Below are 23,208 nucleotides of genomic sequence, written 5' to 3' on the forward strand. Positions count from 1 at the left end.
CCCCTTTCGGTAACTACAACTTAATAGATACTCCTCATTTATTAACTGATGAATTATTTAACTTCTGTGTTAATGGAAGGACGTTATAAAGTTGGAAACTTATTCTCATCATTCTTAATTATGAACTGATTATATGCATTACGTTCCTCTGGCATTGGTATAAATAGAAACGGAGAACAACAAAAAGATTATACAAGTGACTCCGATCAGTTGAAGTTCTGGCGCTGTAATTAGTGGAAATGCACCATTAAAATTGGAAAAACATCAGTGCAACAGTGGAAATTTAATTAAATTTTCATATACCAAGAGGAAACCCTAATAAAGTTAAAACGTAAATATATTCGGTAACCATCGCAAGTTTCTATGCAACAAGCGCTAAAACAATTTATTAACGATCCTCGAGATTGTTTATAATTTTGTATTGCTGTCTGTCTGTTCGTCTGTCTGTCCGTGCGTACGATAACTTTGTGTAGAAACGTCCGACCGCTTTGAAAATTGATATACATGTTCTTCATGATATAAGAAAGGTCGCTATTGTTTTTCAGCTACGTAGAGCAACGGGCCAAAAAGTTACAGCCCAAAAACTGCATAAATCTCCAAAAAGTGTTTCTGTTTTAGGGTTAAATTATGTATAAATAAATTGGGGACGCTCTTGTAGTCCCCCAGTCTGAAAGGCAAAGCATCCCTTTTTTTCCTTGCTTATTTAATCAATTACTATGAAACCTACGGTGATCGGGTTTGTCGTATTGTTTTGTTATCAAAAGAAGTTACTAAGTACGGATTTTCAAAAAGATGGGATGAATTTTACTTGGTAATAACAAACTGTTAATTTTAGAGATTAATTTTTTATTTTTTGCCATAAAAAAAAACAATAACAGTTGAAAATGAGCTTTCCGGACCAACTGTATCTTATAGAAAATTTTATTCTCAGAGCAATAGTTAACGAGATATTCGAAGTCAAATGCGAAAAAACACGACATTTTCTCTTTTTTCTTCGTTTTTTGTTAATAACAATATGTTTCGGCCGTTTCCAGCCAGGGAGACTATGATTTTCGGATTCAGCGGATTTTTTTTACATAGAATACGCTTGGTTAATGCTAACCAAGCACATTTAAAACCCTCCTTCCCCTCTGTATTTTGGAACATACAAAAAAATACATAGGAACATTGTGTGTCCAATTTTCTCGATTCCACTGTAATATCATTGTCGATACATCATCCCATTTAAAATTGTAGAGAAAATTCCGTTTCTATCTTTTGTTGCTTTCTCGAGCGGCGATTGTAGAGAACTAAAAATAGCCTACATTTTCTTTTCCCAACACTCAGCTTGCCCAAACTACACGAGGCACTTCCGATTTACTGGGTTTGTAATCACACCTGACAAAATTTAAAAACAATTTATAAACACCTTAAATTTAAAATTAAACTTTCCCAAATAGCACTTAAATTAGTTCCACCTACAACAAATTTATTATTCATCAAACCCCACAGACGATAATGAAAAATACACGTGAATTACTTCTCATACACTGATCTTGACGTTATGAGTTATGCTGGTTCTGATGACCATCACTTAATTTAAAAAAAGCGATATAGATCCACATTCAATTTTATAACCACGAAGCTAATTTTATAATTTTAGTTGGCATTTTTCCAAAAAACCATGAGCAGACTCATAAAATCACATTTGTTTCTGCATTTTCTATTTCTCCCTTTTTCCGGTAGGTTCCGAGATTGTCGTGCTTAAATACGGAAAAAATACACCTGTGCAAATGTAAATAAAGTATAACAATTAGATTTCCATCATCTCCCTATTCTAAGCAGACTGCTTTCTTATACAAAAATAAGCAGCTGCGGTATATTAAATCAAGGTTTATGTAGAAAAAGTAGTTTCCCTCCAACTTTCCACCCATAAAATTCGTACCTTCTTCGTACTATTATGGTAATGGTTGTTTTGCCTATTCATGAAATGTTTATTATAAACTGTGGATAACTGACTTCCCAGAAATTAGCCTAGTTATTTCTATTTTAAATACTTCGAATAAAAATTACAGTTTATGGATGAGAACTTTCTGTTTGATGCAGCATAGAAAATATACTACGCAAATACTTGAAAGTTTATTTGACTCATTAGAACGGAAAATGCGGATCGTTAACTTCGTATTTACATTACCACAAAAGAGAGCGGAAGCCTCGGAAATTTAGAGAATATGTGGTGTAGGGATCGGTGAAGTGCAAATTGAATAAAGACGAAATATACGGTTAACAAAGAAACAAACTATTCGTATTCATTCTTGTCCGTCTCTGTGAGGGACGAGACCTCAACACTGGAAAAGCGTAGAACCCTCGTTCGGTAGATATACGTCTCTCATTAGTACAACAAGAAATGATTTTTCAATCTGCATCTTAATGATGGTGCAAATTTAATCAAAACATATATTCAGGCATTTCATCGGGGAAACGACAAAACCTGTTGTAACAGAATGTTGTGACTTTCCTATCTCTATTTGTTATGTTGGTAGAGCAAAATATTCGTTTATTTTCCAATTTTGTTGGGTAAACAGCAGAACCTATTGATCTGATGAATGGAAACTAAATTTTATAGTTTCCCTGCCTTGCTCTCTTATTGGATTGGTCGGGCAGAATGTTTAGTTCTTCTAGAAAACAGCAAGATCTACTGCCTCGATGTACATGACTGACATTTTCCATAATAATTGAAAAAAATGGAAGATTGCATGCGTATGTGAAGTTAATACACAAATTTTGCAATTGAAATTAAAGTTCTGGAGGCCTCCCCAAGTAATAAAAAATCAATTTAGAAAATATGGTGGGCTTAAGAAGCCTTTATAGGTGGATGTACTCTTTCAACCTGAAACATCATTGACTTTAGAACCCTTAAGAACTTATCCAACGCCCTGTAAAAAATATATACGAAGCTCTAGTCAGAACTCAAAATTTGTATAAAATATGTTGATTACTTTTGACACTTGAAATGTTAAACAAACATTCTCTTAACTTTGTAATTATAATATTTATCATGAAATTTGATTACAGAAAGTGTCAGAACAAAACTTATAGATAAATTTACAACTATTAAGGGAATTCTAGTACAAGCTCCAGCGCTTCACAACAAAATCTGTTTTGTATTTCTTATTGGCAAAAGTCAAAATCCTGTATCTTTTCTTATTTATAAGTCGCCAGTCAAAACCTTCTTAGCAAAACTTCCAGAACTTTTGAGGAGTAAAAATTCTACCAAAATGGTCAAGAATAATTTTTTTGGCACTATCACCCCCTTACACCCCCAAAAAATTTGTATTTTAAATCCCTTTTTATAAAATTCGGCCATTTCGGTGAGGGAACGCTGGGTTTCCTAACCAGTACGGCGAACTTGGGTAATGACGTGACAACTTCTTTAATTAATTACTCGATCCCTTGTTATTCCAAAAATCTGGGACCAGTTTTAAAATTCGTGTTATTTAGGCGAACTTCCAACAACAAGACCAAACACACTTTGATCACGTTTGCTTCAACAGAAATAATTACAGCTGCCATGGAGAAAGAATGCTTCGGGTCGCTCAGGTGACATCACGCGGTCGGCATTGATAGTGTACTTCAGATTACTTACCAGCGGCGGGCTAAATGATAGAAAAAGCGAAAGTATTTGTATTTATGTTATTTTTTATTAATATAATGACTTATAATGCACATTTTTACATTTCTAATATACATATTAATTACTCACTAAATTCTTCGTCTGAGCTGTTATCTTCCCCTAAATTTATTATAATTTTTATGTGCGTACTACGGCACTGGAATTGGGCGCTTAAAATATTTAAAGAAAGACGAGTGCACATTCTTCATTCTTCGAACGTTCTTTCTCCATAACAGCTGGAACCACGGTTAATTATACTCACTTAAATGACCGGACTGAAACTCCGAAATTCGAACGCGACCCGGAATTTTCTATCCTAGTTTTAAATTAGCATCGAGCAAATAAAATCGGCCAATCATTAATTAACGGAACTGAAATCATACAAATATTAATTTTTCCTCTTCTTCCACTGGGAGAGAACGGCTACAAACGGCAAATTAGTTACAGTATCTTGATTTCTTATCACCGATTAAAACGGGACTACAAACTAAAGGCATTACTTTTACCTTGTATTACCTACACCTATAAAAGAAATACATAAATCCGGAAGCTAAAGGGTTTCGTAAAAGAAACGGCCGTTTGAGTTCCTCCATGTACCGGGTGTTCATTAATTCTGATATAATTCTTTTACAAAAACGGGTGCCTATACTGTATTCATTTTAAGAAGGTAGCGGTAGAAAGCATAGGGAAGTTTGATCTTCAGTGTGATTGGTTAAAATACGAGTCAGTATTACACTGAAACATAAAACGAGTGGCGAATTTTGCAAGCTGGTAGTTTCTGTTGCCATTTAAACTGTTGAGGTGTCATTAACTGTTAATGTCAAAGATTTATTTCTGTTTGCAGTGATGAATATTTCTACTTTAGAATAACTTGGTGCCGTTTTATATTTCTCCTGTGTGTGCTTATCTTCAAACACAGCGCCATCTACTACCTTCTTATAATGAATACAGTATAGTTACAATTGAGTAAACTATTGGCAATATTAGGAGGTTTTAGTTTAAAGCATTTGACGAGGTTTTTTTCGTTGATTTTTGGTGGATGTTAAAGACTTTAGGGCTACCAATGACCTTTTCAAACAGTTCACTTATGACGTAATGGGGGCCTGCGTGAAGTTATTCTTAACTATAGACATTTACAGGGGACCTCCAGAACTCTAATTACAAATGTAAAATTTTAGAAATGAAGTAGGTAGGTACTAACTTCGCACAGACTAAATGGCTCCTGTACAAAATATATGGTCCTTCCGCATGACTGCTTCACACTGGAACGTGCTAAGCTGAAGTTCTAATATATTCCACAAATACAAACTTACGAGACATGCCACTAAAGTGAAAAAAGGCACCATCGTCAATCGTAAAAATGTTTCATCTTGTACCGTAATTGGGAAATGCGCGATTTTCCATTGCGACGATCAAGAAATGAACAGACTCATTAGTCACTCCGCTTACCAACAGTAAAGTTTTTCGTGTTTCTTTCAACATTCACATTGTTCGTTAAAATTATACAATGAAAAAATCAATTTTGACAAGCAAAGGAGAATATTGCCTTCTGCCTATTGTTATGCAAATCATATCGTTGAAGTTGAATGGGCGAGATCTGTTGGGAAATTTATAAAATTTGTGAATAAGTAAACATCTCTTCGTGAATGCGTTGCAAATGAATAGCGTCACAACTTGTATAACCAAAATCCTACAGAATTGTAACAGTTAATTTCCCCAAACGTTATAAGATTTGCTTAACACTCGACTTGCGTTCATTCTAGTTGTCATGATTTTAATTGTGAAGAAATGACAGGAGTGGGCAATACGTAGCAATAAGGTTGGTGAAGGTACAAATGGAATTATGATCTCTAGGTTCTTTCTTATATTTGAACAAGTGAAATGCTGCTGATAATATGCGAAATAATTGAAATTATTGCCGAGTGCTGAGTCTATTGATTCTATGACAACATTTATCCAAATTGCTATACTCCGAAACCTTTAAAGTGGGTCACATTTGCTGAATATCTAAATTAAAGTTGAACATTCAATTTTATATAGTGCTGAATACAGTCGACGTTACCTCTCTCCTCTCTTGTTAACTTGTGACTGACCAAAGCTGATAAAACATATTGGACTATTTTCCTCCCGTTACAATAAAATATACAAACGAGAGGGAAGAAATGAAAATAAATTGTTCAAGAGTTTATAAACTACTTACGATTTTGTAATTGATAATTTGTATCTATGGTTGCATACTGTTTTTCAAGTATAAATTGAATTTGGAAACTTATAGTTGAGCATTGATTGATCTAAAGCTGAGGAAGTAAATAAGCGGTCTGAAAGGAGTAGGGCATTTCCATAGCGGTATAAGGATTTGCTGTTCATGTAATTGTATTATATTAAAACACATACCTAGTCCGTAAGTATTTGAGAGTTGCGATCAAACTTACGTATGCCAGGCAAGAATTCTGTACTCGTTGAGTTCTACTGCAATTGTTTTACGTGACGCGAGAATCCACCAGGAAACTTAAGACAGAAGCCGTGCTCTACATAGAATCTGGGATTAAATTACGCATAGGCTGAGTAGGGTAAATCCTAGGGCGGCAAAGTTATTAAGATTGGCCAACACAAAGATCTCTTTGCATCGAAAGTTTTAGGTCACCAATACGTTACATTGATCACATAGAATTCGATAGTGCACCACATGGTCACAAAAGTTCAGCACAAGTACAGACGGATAATTTTACTCATTAGAAAAGCTATAGTTAAGTTTTACCCATAGATCTTTTTATTGCATAGCAGTTTTCAAAAAAATAAGTTTGAACAAACTTCTGTTTGCCCGTATACCGTAACTATTAAAGCAATTACATTTACCATTCATTTATTAATACCTATACATACGTATCGTCTGCAGATTCCGCTTTAATACTAACAGTATTTATAGTGTAACTTTAGTTCACGACTTCAAATACGTAGATCCATACACATTTTCGCCTTGATTTATTGTTCATTTGTACCGTGAGTAACGATCTTTGTACTGCCCTAACTTAAAAGAATTTTTTTATGATAATTGTTCAGAAATATGTACAACCCGTTGCTCTCATAGAATTTGAGATACGTCTTAACAAAGTAGCTAGATGTAGTCCCTAAGTTCATCATTAAGTATTGAAGCCTATTATATTTAGAAATTTAAATTCCTCATGTGGAAGGGCGGAATTCAAGCAAATCTTAAACACATTTTTTTCACTACTAGCGTCTGATGGCATGATTATTAACCCTTTTTCCACTTGTAAAGTAGGCTTTCTCGGCAATTGTTCAAAGTGGTTAATAATGTGGATATTATTCACTAGTAGTCAATAATGAGAACTGTCACGCTGTCACTTTTAGAATACACAACCCGAAATTTCGCTCAATGAACGTTTAGACAAGTTCTCTAAAATGAATAATTGCCACCATCCGCCATTTCCAGAGAAATTACATACCTAAAATTATAACATTAAAAAAAAATTCGAACGAAATTACTGTTTGAAAATATCTCAATGACAGAACAAAATACGGCCAGTTTGACTTGTACTTCTACACACTTGATTGACATGTACATTAATAAACAAAAAATTCTGTCCAACCGTTCACTTTCTTATCAATATAATATGTTAATTTAGAGGACTTCAAGTGCTAGTAGTGAAAAAATAGTATATATACCACGCTAGAGAAGTATATTATTGCCTTCGCACCTTACACCCCTCGGCGCAAGCGCCTCGAGATGTAATCTTGGTGCTCAGGCAATAATACTGTACTTCTCTATCTTGATATATAATGTACTATTTTATAATAAATATTGCTGTGGCCCCACGTTGGGCGCCAATTAAAAAATGCTGTGTGCACCGGTCCGTAGGCCAAAAAGACCGTACACAAAACACCTAAACAAACCTAGCTAGCTCAAACCTTTATCCTTCTCGGAACAAAACTTCTCCCCAGCACAGAGGGGGAATTCGACTCTTTTCTCAGTTAAACCATTAACTTCTACCAGATAGTGGGTTAGACCAAATACCTCCAATTCCAATTTGAACTTAAGAATTTTAAATAAATAAAATGGACCTTGAGCAAGCATCCAAAGAAACCATTAAATTAAAGGAAATGAAATCGTTCGAAAGACAAACACAGAAATTAATGTGAGAATTACAAATTTCAGTTTGAATGGTTACACACAATAAAAAAAAACAACAAGAAAAACAAACAATTATTACAAAGAAAACTAAAATTAAAACTTATCTACTTACATTAGTTACATGTCCAGAACTAATCCAAATACGGTACACAAAAACAATAAATTTCAAATTACACAAAAAAAACACTTAAGTCGGCGCCGACCACACCTTAGTAACGCACTTTATTAAAGACCCAAACTTCCAAAAACTCCTCGAAAAAAATGCCGCAACACAAACTTGCCGCAAACTGGGCTTGCTACTCCGTAAAACAGAAACTCTACTAACTTCCAATGCTGGTTGGCTTCTACACAATCCAACTACGGCGGTAACTCGCCGAAGCGAAATAAATTTCTTCACTAAACTCAAAACTTGCCCTGACTGGCAGCAAAACTGACTTCAAAACTCCAAAACAAAACTTCAACTTCCGCAGACGTGGATCTACTCTCAAACTCGCAATACGCTGATTTCAAAATCAAAGAAACGTAGTTCTGCGTTGACTGTGGCAAAAAGCCCTTCCTCTTCTCCGTCCGTTCTATTTAAGGTGGAAACCCTTCTTCCAAAATTACAAATTAAAATAGCCAATGATAGGCAGTTGACAACAGAAAATTTCCCCCCTAACGCACGTTAAACTAGAGGTAGAAATTATTTTTATAATCAATTTTTAACCAACATTAAGAGATAACACAAAATTAAAATACTAGGAAAAATAAAATTTTCTTTCTTTTAAATACAATGAAAAGGCGATAAATAACATCCACTGTCAATTAAATTAAGCGTTTACAACGATAACAGAATAAAAGTGATATAAAATTCTCAGAAATCTAAGTTAAATAAAATTAAAGATGCGATTAAAATGTAAACAAATACAAACCTTGACCTCTTTCTCGTAACAATAATTTCTGTTGAAGTACTTAACCAACGACACAGAACAAAAATTTAGATTAAGAAAATTAATTACATAGAAAAATAGGAAACCGCCCCTGTCCATCCTGGTTATGAATCCCAAAATTTCGTCCTGCCAGACAAAATATCACAGCAATATATATAATTTAATTGTTGTTTATTTATTTACAATTAATTAATTTACAACAATATTAAAATGAATTAATTTATAACGGAAATACTCACAATTTATAACATAACAAAAACGCATCGATGTTGGAACTATGTAACTGAAACGCAATTCGATTTGCTTGTATAGTAAACCTGACTGTTCGCGAGTCTGTTTGAATGTTCTAGAACAAAACGCGTCATATTTCCGGGAGATTACTTCACATCCGCCCTCGTTCTTTACCGGCGATGATTAATCTTTCATGACGCCTCAATGTCTATCGAGATTTCTAGAATGTTCGCTACAATATTAAGAATCGTCAAAGAACCTTCTTATAATTATTTTGGAGTCGTCTTAGAATCGTATTGGTAGAATCTCTTTGAATCGTTATAGTTTTGTTCTAATCCTCTTTTTAACTTAGAAACTTCTCAGGCCCATTGACGCATTTTCTGAGTATCTTTTTAGAAACATGAGAGATCTATAAAACTATGAGAACTATTACAGTCTTGAATCCTCTCAAAGTTTACGTAGAACCTTTTTTGCATCATCTTAGGATCTACTAATTATTAATTAATTATTCGATTAAAATATGACTAGACAAATTCTTTTAACATATTAATGTCGTAGAATCGTTTTAAAAATATTACCAAAAAAATATTAATATAAACTTTTTTAATTAATTTATTTTATTAATATAAACTTTGTAATCGGTATGGGGATAAATAAAACTAAACTAAACCTTACGGGAAAAATAGGAGGAGTTTAGGACAGGTGGTTATTAGGTGGACCCACGAAAATTCACATTCGCATATGACTTTTTATTTTTGTATACAAAAGTGCTTTTTTTAAAGATTACTGGTAAAGTAAATTAGAGGAGATGAATTGCAGTTTATCTCCAGAACTTTGATGTGCTTTTTATGTAAAGTACTACTATAACTAACAAGAAAGATTTTTTATTTCTTTCGATCTCGATAGCTTTGTTAATATGTACTTATCTTAGATTTTTGGACATGTTAAACTTTCATCAAAAGTCGAGGCAACGGCATCGAATTTATTTTAAGTAGCAACCTAAACCTTCTATTAATTTTTCGAAAGACCTCATGTTTCTGTGTACAACGCACAAAAATTGTACCAGGTTTTGTTAAAAACAACTGAGAAAAATATGTCAAAGTTAAAAAACTACAGTATATTATTTGTCTGCAAAACGGTGCCGTTAAGATATACAGGGTGTTGCATTTAAAAAATACCAACTTTGGGTCAAATCTCGGAAACGATGGTCCAACAATTTATTTTGGGTACGCCACTGGATTCTACGTTAGAATATTTGGAATGGGTAGTTCTTATCTTTTTTTATCTTACATGGGTAGGAAGATACGATAACATCCCAAAACATTAATAACTTTCCGTTTTCACCTTGTATCTGAGAATCAAACGTAGCTAGGTTGATTGTGTTTGTGGCAGGGCCGTAGCCAGAGGGGAGCAAGAGTGGAACCTACTTTTCCCGCTCTTGACAATTACTAAGGTAAGGAGTATAGTATGCTCATAAATGATCAAATTAAAGAAAAGTGCTTGGTATTCGGAATTATGTCAATTATTATAATTGGACAATTTCACGTTTTGTATAAATTTTTTCTTTGCATAGGGTGGTCAAATTTGGTCGTTAGTATGGGGTAACTCATATAACTATCATTGCTGGAAAAAATTAACCTCAGAGTCCCGATGTATTCTTTTAAGCAAACCAAACTGGCCTAGTCTTTTGTTTTTGACTTATGGGCGCAAGTTTCATTTTTGGACCTTTAGATAAGAGCCTCTAATTTCTTTGTTTATTAAGTTATCGAAATTGATTGTTCCATAATCTACCTTTTTTTAAAATAAGTATACGGGGTCGAGTAAAACAAATATAGGACCTAAGCTCATTTTTTAAATGGAACAACCTTTATAAGACCGCATACTAAATTATCGTTTCAAAACTACAAATCACGCCAAGGATGTAAAAAAATATTCAAGCGATTCAAAAAAATTCAAAAAGGTAAAATTATTCTAAAAAATGCAAAAAATTCACACAATTTTTAATTTTTTTAAAAACTTCTTTTTAATCATTATGAATTCAATTCATTTAAAAAATGAGGATAGGTGCGATAACTTTTTTAATTGATCCCGTATCTACTTGATCTATTTTGAAAGCGGCCCAACAATCATATCAAAGAAACTTTTGTAATAAAAAAAAAGAAGTTTAGGGTTTTATTAAAATAATCGAAATATGCAACTTTTGCCCATAACTCAAAAACAAACGACTGTAGGCTAGTTTGGGTTTCAACATCGAATTTATCTCAATCTCAAAAGAGATCACATGTTTTAAACATCATGTGTGCGCGTGCGCAGACGGCGCAGTGTTAAGTTTCTTATTTATAAGAACATTTATGCCACAACTTATTTTCCTTTGTAGACAGAAATAGACCGTTACATTACCTTTCGAGAAGTACTGATCAATTCGTGGAAAATGCGCTAAAGTTGCTCGCCTTAAGGCAAAAATCTTTTTTCATTTTTTATTTATTAAATCAATTAAACGTTATGCTACCAAATTATGGGAACTGTATTTACCAAAAAACGAATTTCTACTGGTATTTGCGCGGGACACGGCAAATTATTATTTCGCCCACCCGCTCTGTAGAGTTATTGGCCTGCTCTTAGTAATCAATCTGGCTACGGCCCTGGTTTGTGGTATTAAAAGTTTCACAAAAAAGTGGCACAGGGTCTCTATTTTTAAAAAGAGATCAGATATACCAAAATAGGACACACGGTACATTAGGCATAAAAGATGTAAAACTGTCAACAAATATATATAGAGGGTGTAGAATTTGTTTACGCACCATAGATATTTCAATGGTAGATTATTTAAATTGAAATATATTCTCCCCTAATTATTTTACAGCAAAGTTGTAAATAACTTTGTAGATTGCAAAAATCTGCGCCTATTCATGTGCCCATTTGTATACAGTTCTGGAAAGTTGGAGAAATGAAGCAAATTATTAATTAGCATTTCGTACCGTGAAATTATTGAAACAAAAATTCGTCCATGCAGCGTACTAGAAAATTGCACTTTTTTCCGATTTCCCGAATTGAAAAATAATAAATGAGGACATGAGCCGACGCACAATATTTCAAGCTGCAAGAAACCTATTTACAGCTTTACTCTAAATTAATTAGAGGAGAAAATATTTCGATATAAAGAAATTAGCATTGAAATCCCTATTTTTAGCGCCGTGACGTCATAAACTGTTTTTTCAAATATTAACCCACATTATTTATTAACGAGCGAAGTTTTTGAGTGGTTACCCATGCAAATACGAGTACGAGCAACGTTGCTTGACTGTAGACAAAAAATTATTAGTAATAAAAGTAAAAAAGCGCATGACGACGTGAGGCTCGAGGTATTTACGAGAGAACGTATCAATCGACTATCACGAACTAACTAGAATTATTCATTTAATAAAGGATAAATTTCGTTTTTGTCAGAGCATAACAAAGACTCCAAATATACGTTACTTTTGAAGCAAAAGTTTTTGTCTAGAAAAGATATCAGTTTCAGGAGATGATTTATTGGGGTTTAACTGCGCACTTCTACTCTTCTAAAAGCGCTATTTTTGGTTTAAGCTAGGACGCGGTTCTGTCAAGAATTTGGCACATTTTTTTCTTTCCATTTCTCGAACTGCTCCAAGTAGTAGACTCAAAAATGTCTTTAACTGCAGAAGAACTAGAAACTCTCTTTTCTCCATTTAGTGGAAAAAGAATGCAGGATTTTGGTCAGTGTACGAAGAGCTGCCACGGAGAAAGAACGTTTCATAACCAGGGGCAACTATCTACACTGTGCGTCATATTATTTGGTTGAGAGGTGGTTTCACGTTTTGCATTATTTTAAACTTGCCTTAATTATGGTAAACATTTATTACTATTTGCTCTGACTGAGTGATTGTATCTTCCAAAAGGGCAATTGTGTGGTTTTGTGGTATATAAGCCGTGCGTTCCTGCTGCACTGGTGCAAGTTATACTATCAATTAATCATCTTAATTGGACTGTGAAGATTTCCTATGTGCCACCTTATTCTTAGAATTTTAATGTTCCATGTGTATAGTTGTATTAAAAGCTTGGAAAATACCTGCAAAGAAAAACAATGGTAGATTCCTTCAGAACGAAACGTAGGTACAACATGCGAAACAATAGAAGCTTGGTCATTTTTTTTCAGTTGAAAGAATTATTAATGCAATTGTCTCTGGCAGAAAGTTAAAGCAATTATTTCAGTTCATATCCAACTAGGTCATCACGACGTTATTATGTCATGCACAAATTAAGATTCGCCTTGGGAATCTTAACACGTTGTATATTTCAGTGCAAGGAAAATCGATGGGGAAAGTTTCGTGTACCATGAATAATAAGCTATTTAATCAGTTGGGGCAGCTGTTCGATGTAGTGTAACCACATTATTTTGATGACGAGAGGCTCATATTTTAATTTTAAATCAGAAACCTTCCCCCAAACTCTCAAAGTAGATTTAATTATATTTTCATATAAACAAAAAGCTACGCCAAATTTAATCAAACGTTACATCTGTAAAAGCAATATTAGCTAGGTGGGCTCTACTAATGCACGTCATTGTATTAAAGGGCAACAAAATCAAAAACAACGCATGAACGTAACGTATAGCTCTGCATTTAGTCAATAGTCACGCATTACGGTAATTTTAGTGTAAAAGGCAAATCAGTTCCCCAGCTGTATTTAACAATCTAACTATGGCGTGAGCTTTTGATTATATATAATCAAAGGAGTTAGCTTTACCACAGTATTGGAAGCATTAGCGAAATGTCATTTGCCAATCGCTAGTGTTTGCGACGCGTATGTGTTTATTTTTTCGTCTTGGTTCTCAAAGGGTCTTTGTTTCCTTAATCAGCTCAGGAAGGCAGATATATAACAATGGCTTATCTCTACTTATAGCTAAGCTTCTTATGGCTATATTTAGTCTGTAATTGTTGATGATGAAAATCAAGCAAAACTAACAACGAAAGATTCCCGAGTCTTTATATTTCTCATTCAACGCCCTAATTTAAATTTAGTATTCTCACGCCATCTATGTATTTCTTTTGTAAACCCGTTTAGTTTAGACTCTAGATGTCGGTTATTTATATACTAGCTTTGTAATTACCTTAGTTCTTTAGTTTGCCGCTAGAGGTCATGATGTTCTTTTCTTTTCTGCATACGCATTCTTTGCACTTCTGCCCTTCAGAGACGATCCGCACCGCTCGTTCTTTTCGTTTCTATGCCATTTGCCCCTGCCACTGTCACTGTGCTGATCTATTCATCCCCTTGCGAAATCGTTTTACATAGCGCTGTTCTGCCTACCACTGTGCCAATGACAGACAAGGGAAAAAGCGAGTGGTTTTTACGGACGCGGACGCCCATCAACAAGCGGACTGCGTTCAGTCATATTTGAAAATAAAGGGACGGACGCCTCTACTACCAAGAACAAAGTTAAGCATCAGGATATCATCAGATATAAGTTTTTTGTTTGCATCTATATCCCTAATCATTCTGTGTGAAAAACCTCACAGGTAATGAAGCTGGAGCTGGTGACGATAGCCTCACCATTGATGGGCAGTTATTAATTAATTAACACACCCAGTTGCGCAAAATATGTTTGTTTGGGGGGAAATTAGTTTTCTAGGGTTCTAGGGATTTAACAATATCCTTGGATAACCGAAATCTCTGCCCAAATTCCTCTTCATCCCAATTGCCGAAATGATCAACACGTTCTTTAAAATTTCTGCTCTCCTTCTAATGAACTCATTCTCTGCTGAAGAGTAGAAGAATCATCGTCGCTTACTGCCCACAGTAACCTACCTCTTGCACATCCAATTCCAATTATTTCCATTTCCTTATAAATCGAAACAATGACACAAAACAAAATAAACTGGTTATGATAACCTTAATTCTTTACACGTTCGCGCGCCTAATCTCCGTTTGGGCCCCAAAACACGAGAAAATTGACGGATTGACTACAATCGGAGATTGAGCTCTGGTTAAGACTCAAGCGGCGTTTAGAATACGCACAATCGCACTCAAACTACGATTGAACGCCAATCTCCGTTCAAGCGGGCTTTATAATACCGGCCCTTAGAAAATCAAACCTTTCTGTAAATGTTGCTATTATTGTTTAAACAATATAAATAATCATTAACCACAACTGCGGGAGACACGGTTGATACTAAATTTTCAATAAGAACAATCGACAATTTCATCAATATCGCGAAAAGAAATTTGAAAATCATTTTTTTCCGTGCAAATGTTGCTATTATTGTGGTGAGAATAACTTGCATTTAACATTTTCCCATATGATAAAGGGGTTTTCAATATACACGCGGAAAACTCAAAAATTGTACCTTTCCCCACTCCCTCACCTATGCTCGCTAGCTAGGTCCCTGCTCACGCACGCCACACCCCCTTCTTTGACTTGGCTATACTGCAATACCCCACGATGGGCGAGCAAATAAAAATGCTGTGTGCAATGATCTCAGGCCAACAAGCACCATACACAAAACACTCTTTAAACCTAACTATCTCTTCAATGACAACTTTTCCCGGTACAGATCCTCACCCTGATACAGAAAAATGATTTAATCCTGGCGTCAATTTTTTTTACTTCTCGGCATATAGTGGGCAAGATTAAAATCCTTAAATTCCAAACGGATCGTTACTAAATTTTGACACTTAAAATGTACTTTGGGCGAGAATCGAATAAAATCAATCGTAGTTTGAACATGAAAATTCTCTATTCGTCGTTAATAAAAGGTCCGAATTAACACAACTAGCGTGAAATTACACTGAAAAATTTTATTTTACACCCACAAGATAAAAAAAAACAACCAACGCTGTCCTGTTAAAATGGACTTCTTATCTAATTAAACAATATCTACCTAATAATACCATTTTACTTAAAGATTAAAAACGCCACCTTATCTCAAACAATTACCTTTAACTCAAATATCCGGAAAACTTAATAAAACACATCCAAACAGTCACATTTGCATTAATGAGCATCTTGATATCAAATAAAAATGAGGTACAACAATCCCTTAATCGAACAATTGTAGGGAATCTCTTATCATTTACGAGTATACAGAAAATAAACAATACATGACTGCACGCTCGATTTGGAAAATTGTTTTGTGTTAAAACTTAATAGACACGATCTTAAACAGAGAAAACAAAATTTTGATGACCAATTTGACAATTAGGCACCTGAATTCATTTCAAATGTCTAACCACAAAAACAACGTCCTGACTGACATTGTTTACACAGCAATATATTTGACAATATTTGCGTGGTTAAGTAGTAGTCATGTAAGTAAGGTTGTTTGAAAGTTTAAATATTCATAGAAACAAACACTTCCTAATGAATAATGATGAAGGAGGTCCTTTAGGCCAATCAGAACTTATACTCAATATAAGTGGGGAAGAATTTGTATTATAATGTTCAGTTCTTCGCTGATGATGACAACCTTGCCGTTGAAACGAGTTGGAAATTTTTAATATATTATTGTGGTTTACTAATGTGTTTGTTTCACTTTTGCAATGATTTGTAATGATTGCGAAATGTATGTAGGCACTTCATTCTTTTGATCAAAGCTCAAGAGGTATTTGTTGTTTGATTTCATCGCTAACCACAGCAACAATACTATCTTATACCTATATTTTGCTTATGTATGACAAGGTTAGGTTTTACCATTCCCAAACAGAAACAGAAACTCTTTTTTGTACCAAGTTTTTTTCATCTTCCATCAATCGTATGTTTGCTGTATTCAATCGAAATGCATTCAAACCGCCATTTTAAATTACTTTCGTCATTTTTCAGCGACGTTAATTGGTGGGCCTGTATTTATATGCATATCTTCCACACACAAACTTTTTTAATTCCCGAAGGCAATTCTTTTACAAAAACCTCTCAACGCTGTGCTCTGGGTACCGTAATTTTGTTAATTGCTAACCACGTCTTACCTACATTCATACAAAATATCGCACCAATTTTACATTTCACGATCTAACTTGCTCCGCAAATTTAAAATGGTATCTTTTACTGCCGTTACAGCAAACAGTATGAATTTAGCTCCTTTAGGACAATCAGAGCTCGTAAACTTTCACTTTCACTTGTAATTAGTATAAATAGGGTCGTATTTGTAATATATTGTTCAGTTGTTCGCTGATAACGACAGCATCGCTGTTGAAACGCGTTTGATATGGTAATATATGATTGTGGGTTATTGGCATTTTTGTTTTACTTTTTTCATACAGGCATATTCAACGTCAAAAACACAACTTGCGTGCAACGTCCTGTGCGTTTTGAAATTGAAAATAATTGGTTTAAGTTTCGGGCACGTTTAAATTCTTAATTAGGATTTAGCTGTATAATTCGTTACCCTAAAACACAATTAAAGTTAACAAAATGAAATTATAGAATGGCTTTTGGCATTCTCCCATTTAGATCCGTGAGTAATTCTGTGGACATTTACTTTTCCTTGCATTTTTTAAGACGCGCCTCCGTAAATTTACAGTTGGTTGTAATGTCTTACAGTTCTTTTACTAAAATTTTAAATGCGTAGGTACATACAAACTGATGCGACACTAAATTGAAATTTCTGCTCCAAATTCAATAAATGCGAGCACTGCTACTAAGTAATACAATTATATTGTACGTGTGTACGCAGTAGAACGCTACGTTCTCGTATTTTAATTCTATTTTTTAAAGGCTAAAAAGTTCAGCTACAGGACTCTTTACATCTAGTAAATAATCGACTTACTCTACCGCCTATCACTCGCATTTACTTCGATATTACACATTTCGCTAATCTCAATTTGTCTTTCGAATATAATTCAACTGGTCATAATTGTCAATTAAGGGCTTCCTAGTGAATTCCACTATTTCAGCAGGTATGTGCGTAAATTCAAGCTTCGAATTAAATGAGTTGTTAAGCCGAAATCGTATAATTGGTATTTAGTTAACGTAAAATCAAATATTACGTAATTTTGAAATATTGTAACGTGGCAATAATGTAGGCAATTAAATTTTCATTTGCAGGCATACGTTTAAATAATAATGATTAATTCTTTATACGTTTACGCATACAAAGGGTTGTATACAGTATTTCAATTTGATTGCGACCGTGTGTTTTTCAACAAAGCAGCGTAACACTAAGTTAAATAGATCTAACTTTTACAATTAGTATAGCGTTAATTTATTCCTATGAACGCAGATAGACGTATTTAAAATCTCAAATATGTACAGGGTGTAGCTCCTAAGATCTCTCGGATCATAATTCCTTTACCATAAAAGAAACTGAAAAAAGTCTTACAGCAAAATTGAAAACAATTACGGTCGCCAAGTTTCTAAAGTCACATTTTGATCACCAGGGGCGTGCTGTATTCCAATGGCGTATCAAACTTGCATTTTTTAAATGGAACACCCCATATTTTATTACTGATTTGGAGAGTACTTGAAAAGTACTTATTTTTTATGTAACATGTTATACTCCTAAGTCCTAACTTGAACGATTCCGGTGTTATAACCTTTTTTCGTCAAAATTTGACAGTTTTTCGAATTTTTTTTTGGTACAATGATATATACTAACGCATTTATTTCCAGGCCTCCTAAGAAAATTATGCATAACACTCACAATTTTAGAAAATCAAAAGCATAGCAAATAAGTATAGGGAATGTTTTCAACATTTGAAAGTACAAAAAAATAAGGCATGCTTCATTTGAAAAAATCCGCTTTTTACGGTTTGACGTTATTAGAATTCGCAATTAATTTTACAACCCCCAGTAGAAGGCTGATCAAAACTTAAATCTTCTTCATGTAGCATCAAGTCAATATCTTTGATTTTGGAAAATTTCAAGTCAACGGAGTCATAAGTACAGGACTCAAAAGAAAAGCAAAGGTCAACTATTTTTAAAAATCGTGAATAACTTGAAAACCGTTGATTTTGGGTATAGGGAAATGTGGTATCAAACGTAGATTTTCATGTAGATTTCGAAAGTACAGGGTGTTTTACTTTGCTATCCACATCTGGTAAAACCGCAGGTAAAGCGATGGTGATATTTTCTTTCCATAGATCATGAAAAACTATGTTGGTATGCAAATAATCAACGAGAGCCTAAAAACATTTAGGTAAGGGTTTGCATGGAACAGCCTGTGTACACTCATAAGTATAATCTTACATTCACCTTTGGCATATCAATTTTATCCTTATTAATCATATTATTACACAGCTCTTCTACCCACTTATTAGAACCGCATTGTGCAGATTTAACATGATTTCCAAATTTATATCTGCCTCGAACCCTGCAGAAACTACCATAGGTTTCGACCCAAATCCTTATTCAAATAATCCTCTGCAACCGCATTGCTTCTCATTTCTAGCGATTCACCTCTACCTCATAAAATTTGATCTGGTTGCCTTTGCCAAAAATTTTAAATGTCCAGTGGTCCCTTAAAAGAGTAGGTATTTCATTTTAACATTGCAAATGTTTATGTTTTCGTATATTGGTACAAAGTTTGGGGGTTTTTGCTCATTATTTTAGCAAACTATAAAGTAGGAGCATACAATTTTAATAACGGGGCAACTATTTTAAACGTTTGTTTAGGTCCCTAAATCCTCTTACTAGTCGAAGAAGAGAAACTTGTATTTCTTTTAGCTCACGATAGAAGGTGACACTAAAAAAGGAAACAAGCACGATCTCACGAGTAATCTAACTCAAAATAGAGTAGAGCCTGCACATTTACAGTACAGCAGAAAGCTTTTAGTGAAAATTTGAAGTCTCCAGCTACTAGAATTGGTGAAATCTCAGGCGGACAGCCATAACGAATATAATAGCGTATCAAAAAATGCATGGGAGTTAAAGGGAAACGTAGGAGTACAATATTATCACCCCAAATTAAACAAACGAAGAGCGCCTTTATCAATCTGTGCCATAGAACTAAAAAAAATGTAACAGATAATTATTTCCACTAAGCCCTTTATCACAAAATCGCAATGTTAGAACAAAATGGCTAATTTTTCGTTTAATTGCAGATTTCGCACAATGGAATTAGTGATTGCATGCATAATGTTGGGAGGATTTGGACTACCGGCTGTTTTTGGAAATCCTGACGCAAAACGTTTGTACGACGACCTTCTATCAAACTACAACCGCCTCATACGACCCGTTGGCAATAATTCGGACCGTCTAACTGTTAAAATGGGATTAAGGCTTTCGCAACTTATAGACGTTGTAAGTACGTTTTCTTTCTTATTTTGTGTAGAATTCTGAAAAAGAGACGTTGACATAAATTTAATCTGCTGATAGCATCCATCCATATTTGCGTTGTAGACCATGACGCTTCTCGTATTTTCAGTTTCAGATAAAAGTTACATCCGTGCCGTATACCTTTGATTTTATCAGACTGATGTATTTCAACAGAAGGATAATACAATCTTATAATTCGATTTTCTTTTTTCTTCGACATTAAATGGCAGAGACGGCTATTGCTATATTGATAGAAATTGAATTTTTGAACCTATTGTTAACGTTCTGTTTCTCGCTTTTAGAAGTGTGCTTAACTCTCTTTAATTAAATTCACATCAATTGAGGAGCGTGCTCGTACTACTGACTGTGAATCTAGATTTCTAGACTATTAAGGACAAATTAGTGATCTATTTTGTACAGAAACATGGGAACATTGTGTGGTTTTTCGCAACATTTTCTTGTCATATGAGAAATGATTTTGAACGAGAGCCTGCACGAAAGGGAGGAATTGTTGTGCTGTCCCTGTCCCTTATTTTACACGAGAGGGATGGACCACAATTTCGTTGGGGGAATGGCATAGCAAACTATCACGGCACTCTGATCCAAATTAAAGATGTTTACGTGCGATCCGAAGTCATACACGTCGCATAATGGATAAAGAATGCTAGATATTTAGTTATGATGGAGAACGACTGTGAGAATAAAAGAAGGGTATGTCTGTATATGTACCACTAAAAAACAAAGAATTTTCAAAAAATATATTTAATGGCAACGCACATTTATGTAAAGAAATAAGAATAAGTATTGATGAGGCTGACAATAGGTTTCCTATATGTTCGTCAATTTCCACAAATCCTTGGAGATTATTCAGATATTTTTAGATAACCTCCTTGTCTGAGACACTTGCCAAAGGTTCTCAAGGACCCTTCAGATATATATCAAGTATTTATTATGGCAAGATCTAGTTACTCGTGGATGCTTTGTTGAGAAATGAATAAGTAAGTCTCCTGGAAGAGTTCTTCCAAGCATTTAGAGATTACTCAGTTCCTGTTTTTTTCAGAGATTATAAGCGATTTTTCCCCATTTTGTCTGAGTTTCTATATTGCATTGTCAAATATTTAAAAAAGCGCTTAAAAGAAGAAAACTAATGACGTGCTACAGTATATTTTTACATACATTTACAAGGGAAATTTCATAATCAAATGTTTTGCGGTCATCTCTCAACAAAACATCCACGGGTAACTAGATCTTGCGGAATGAACATAATTTTTTATTTTCTTTTTCTTTTTTGTCCTGTACCTCATTCCGTAAAAATCCAATATGGCGTCCATAAGAAATAAGAAAGTAGTATCATGTAGCTTTTACATCTAGTGTGTTATAGAAATTCCAATAAAATATTCAGATTCTCCGGAAGAAGTGAAAGATTTTTCAAAAATTTCAAATGCGTTTTTTGAGTTACAAAAATGAGCAACTTTGCACCCATTAAACCTACACTGTATTTCTCTCAGTTACGGAGATCCCAACGGCTAGTCACGAATATGAACCACCCTGTACGTGCAACTCATACTAGTTCTATACTTCTAAATAAATATCGCAATTTATTCTACACATATGTGCAAAATAAGGTTTAAATGCAGGCAAAGCAAACTGCGAAATATATTTTTTCTATTTCGGTGTCACAATGATGATTTTGTACAACTGTTTTCGGCCGAAAACAGTTGTACAAAGACAGTGATTATAGTCGTTTTTTTTTGGTAGCTCATCTCTTAAGTTGGCAGTTACTATTTTGTACAAGTAGGTACTTCGTTGGGTACTTCCATGTTTGAACTTCAAAATGTCAGTCTTACTACGCTGCCAACCTAAAACTTAACGGCATAAAAAGTGTTCCCAACATAAAACATGTTAGTTCTAATGTTCTCTACCTATAGTTTCTGACAATGATTTTTTTAATTAAATTAAAGCACCGAAATAGAAAAAATAGTATGAAAAACGCGTGTTACAATGCTTTATTGTAATACTCCTATCTTGCGGACACTCGTGGCTACGCTTCGCGTCGCCACTCGTGCCACAAGATAGTCGTATTACAATAGGTCGCATTGTAACACTTGTCTTTCAATATACTATTCTTTACAACAATTGAAAATGAGTTTTTTGACACCTAGTGGACTAAAACTTAAACCAACCTCATCATTTTAGCAGAAAATTTAGGCTTTATTTTGTAATAAATTTGTTGGTTGTTCATCACAGTTTAGTAAGATGTGTGTTTTTCCGTTTTCACGGCTAAAATGGTAAATAAATGTTCAAATGGTTAAAAAACTATATAACAAAAGAATTTATCACAAAAAGGTACTAGTTCCACTTGACACAGATAGATAAGCACAATTGCTGAATTTTGCGTAATTTTCCAAATAAGACTAAATTTCATTTCAATATTAAGAACATTTTTCAAAAATTTCAACATAATCTCGATCTCCTTGGGAATACCCTAAATTGAAAAAAAATGTACCCTGAGTGCATATTCAGAGAAAAATAACGTTTTTTTGCGCTGTTTAGTATGGGCAAAATAACGTTTTCTGCAGCTCACCTGCACGTTAAATTTAACTTTACTGATATTGACAGGGCTGATTATATATTCAAATATCCAACAACGTAACATTCTAAACATTAAAGAGGAACATTGCTAATTATAGATTAGGCGTTAGTTATTAACAAAAACTTACGGCCGGTATTATAAAGCATTGTCAGGGTAGCAATGTTGTTAAGGCATGTGATTGGATGTTTTTTCAAAGAATGATGTGAATGATGATGAGGATTTACACGCGTTCATAAATAAAAAAAAAGTTAGCATTGCATATGCGTTAAATCAAATTTTTGACACTGCGCATGCGCAAACCAAAAAATATCGGTAAAATACTACAATCCAATTGGCCGCAGACTTTAAATGGATCAATCGCATCACCCTAGGTGCGAAATACTTATACGG

General features: G+C 34.2%; 1 protein-coding gene across 1 annotated transcript in view; it reads left to right on the forward strand.

The window, feature by feature from the left end:
* The window catches only part of LOC116166814 (acetylcholine receptor subunit alpha-like 1), a 79,278-nt gene that overhangs the window by 40,598 nt on the left and 15,472 nt on the right, over positions 1 to 23,208 (forward strand). The window contains exon 2 of the mRNA XM_031481958.1: positions 20,012 to 20,210. Within this exon, the coding sequence (XP_031337818.1) occupies positions 20,012 to 20,210 (199 nt within the window). The remainder of the gene's footprint in view (positions 1 to 20,011; positions 20,211 to 23,208) is intronic.

This window comes from Photinus pyralis, unplaced genomic scaffold (assembly GCF_008802855.1).
Source record: "Photinus pyralis isolate 1611_PpyrPB1 unplaced genomic scaffold, Ppyr1.3 Ppyr1.4_LG3b, whole genome shotgun sequence".
NCBI lineage: Eukaryota > Metazoa > Arthropoda > Insecta > Coleoptera > Lampyridae > Photinus > Photinus pyralis.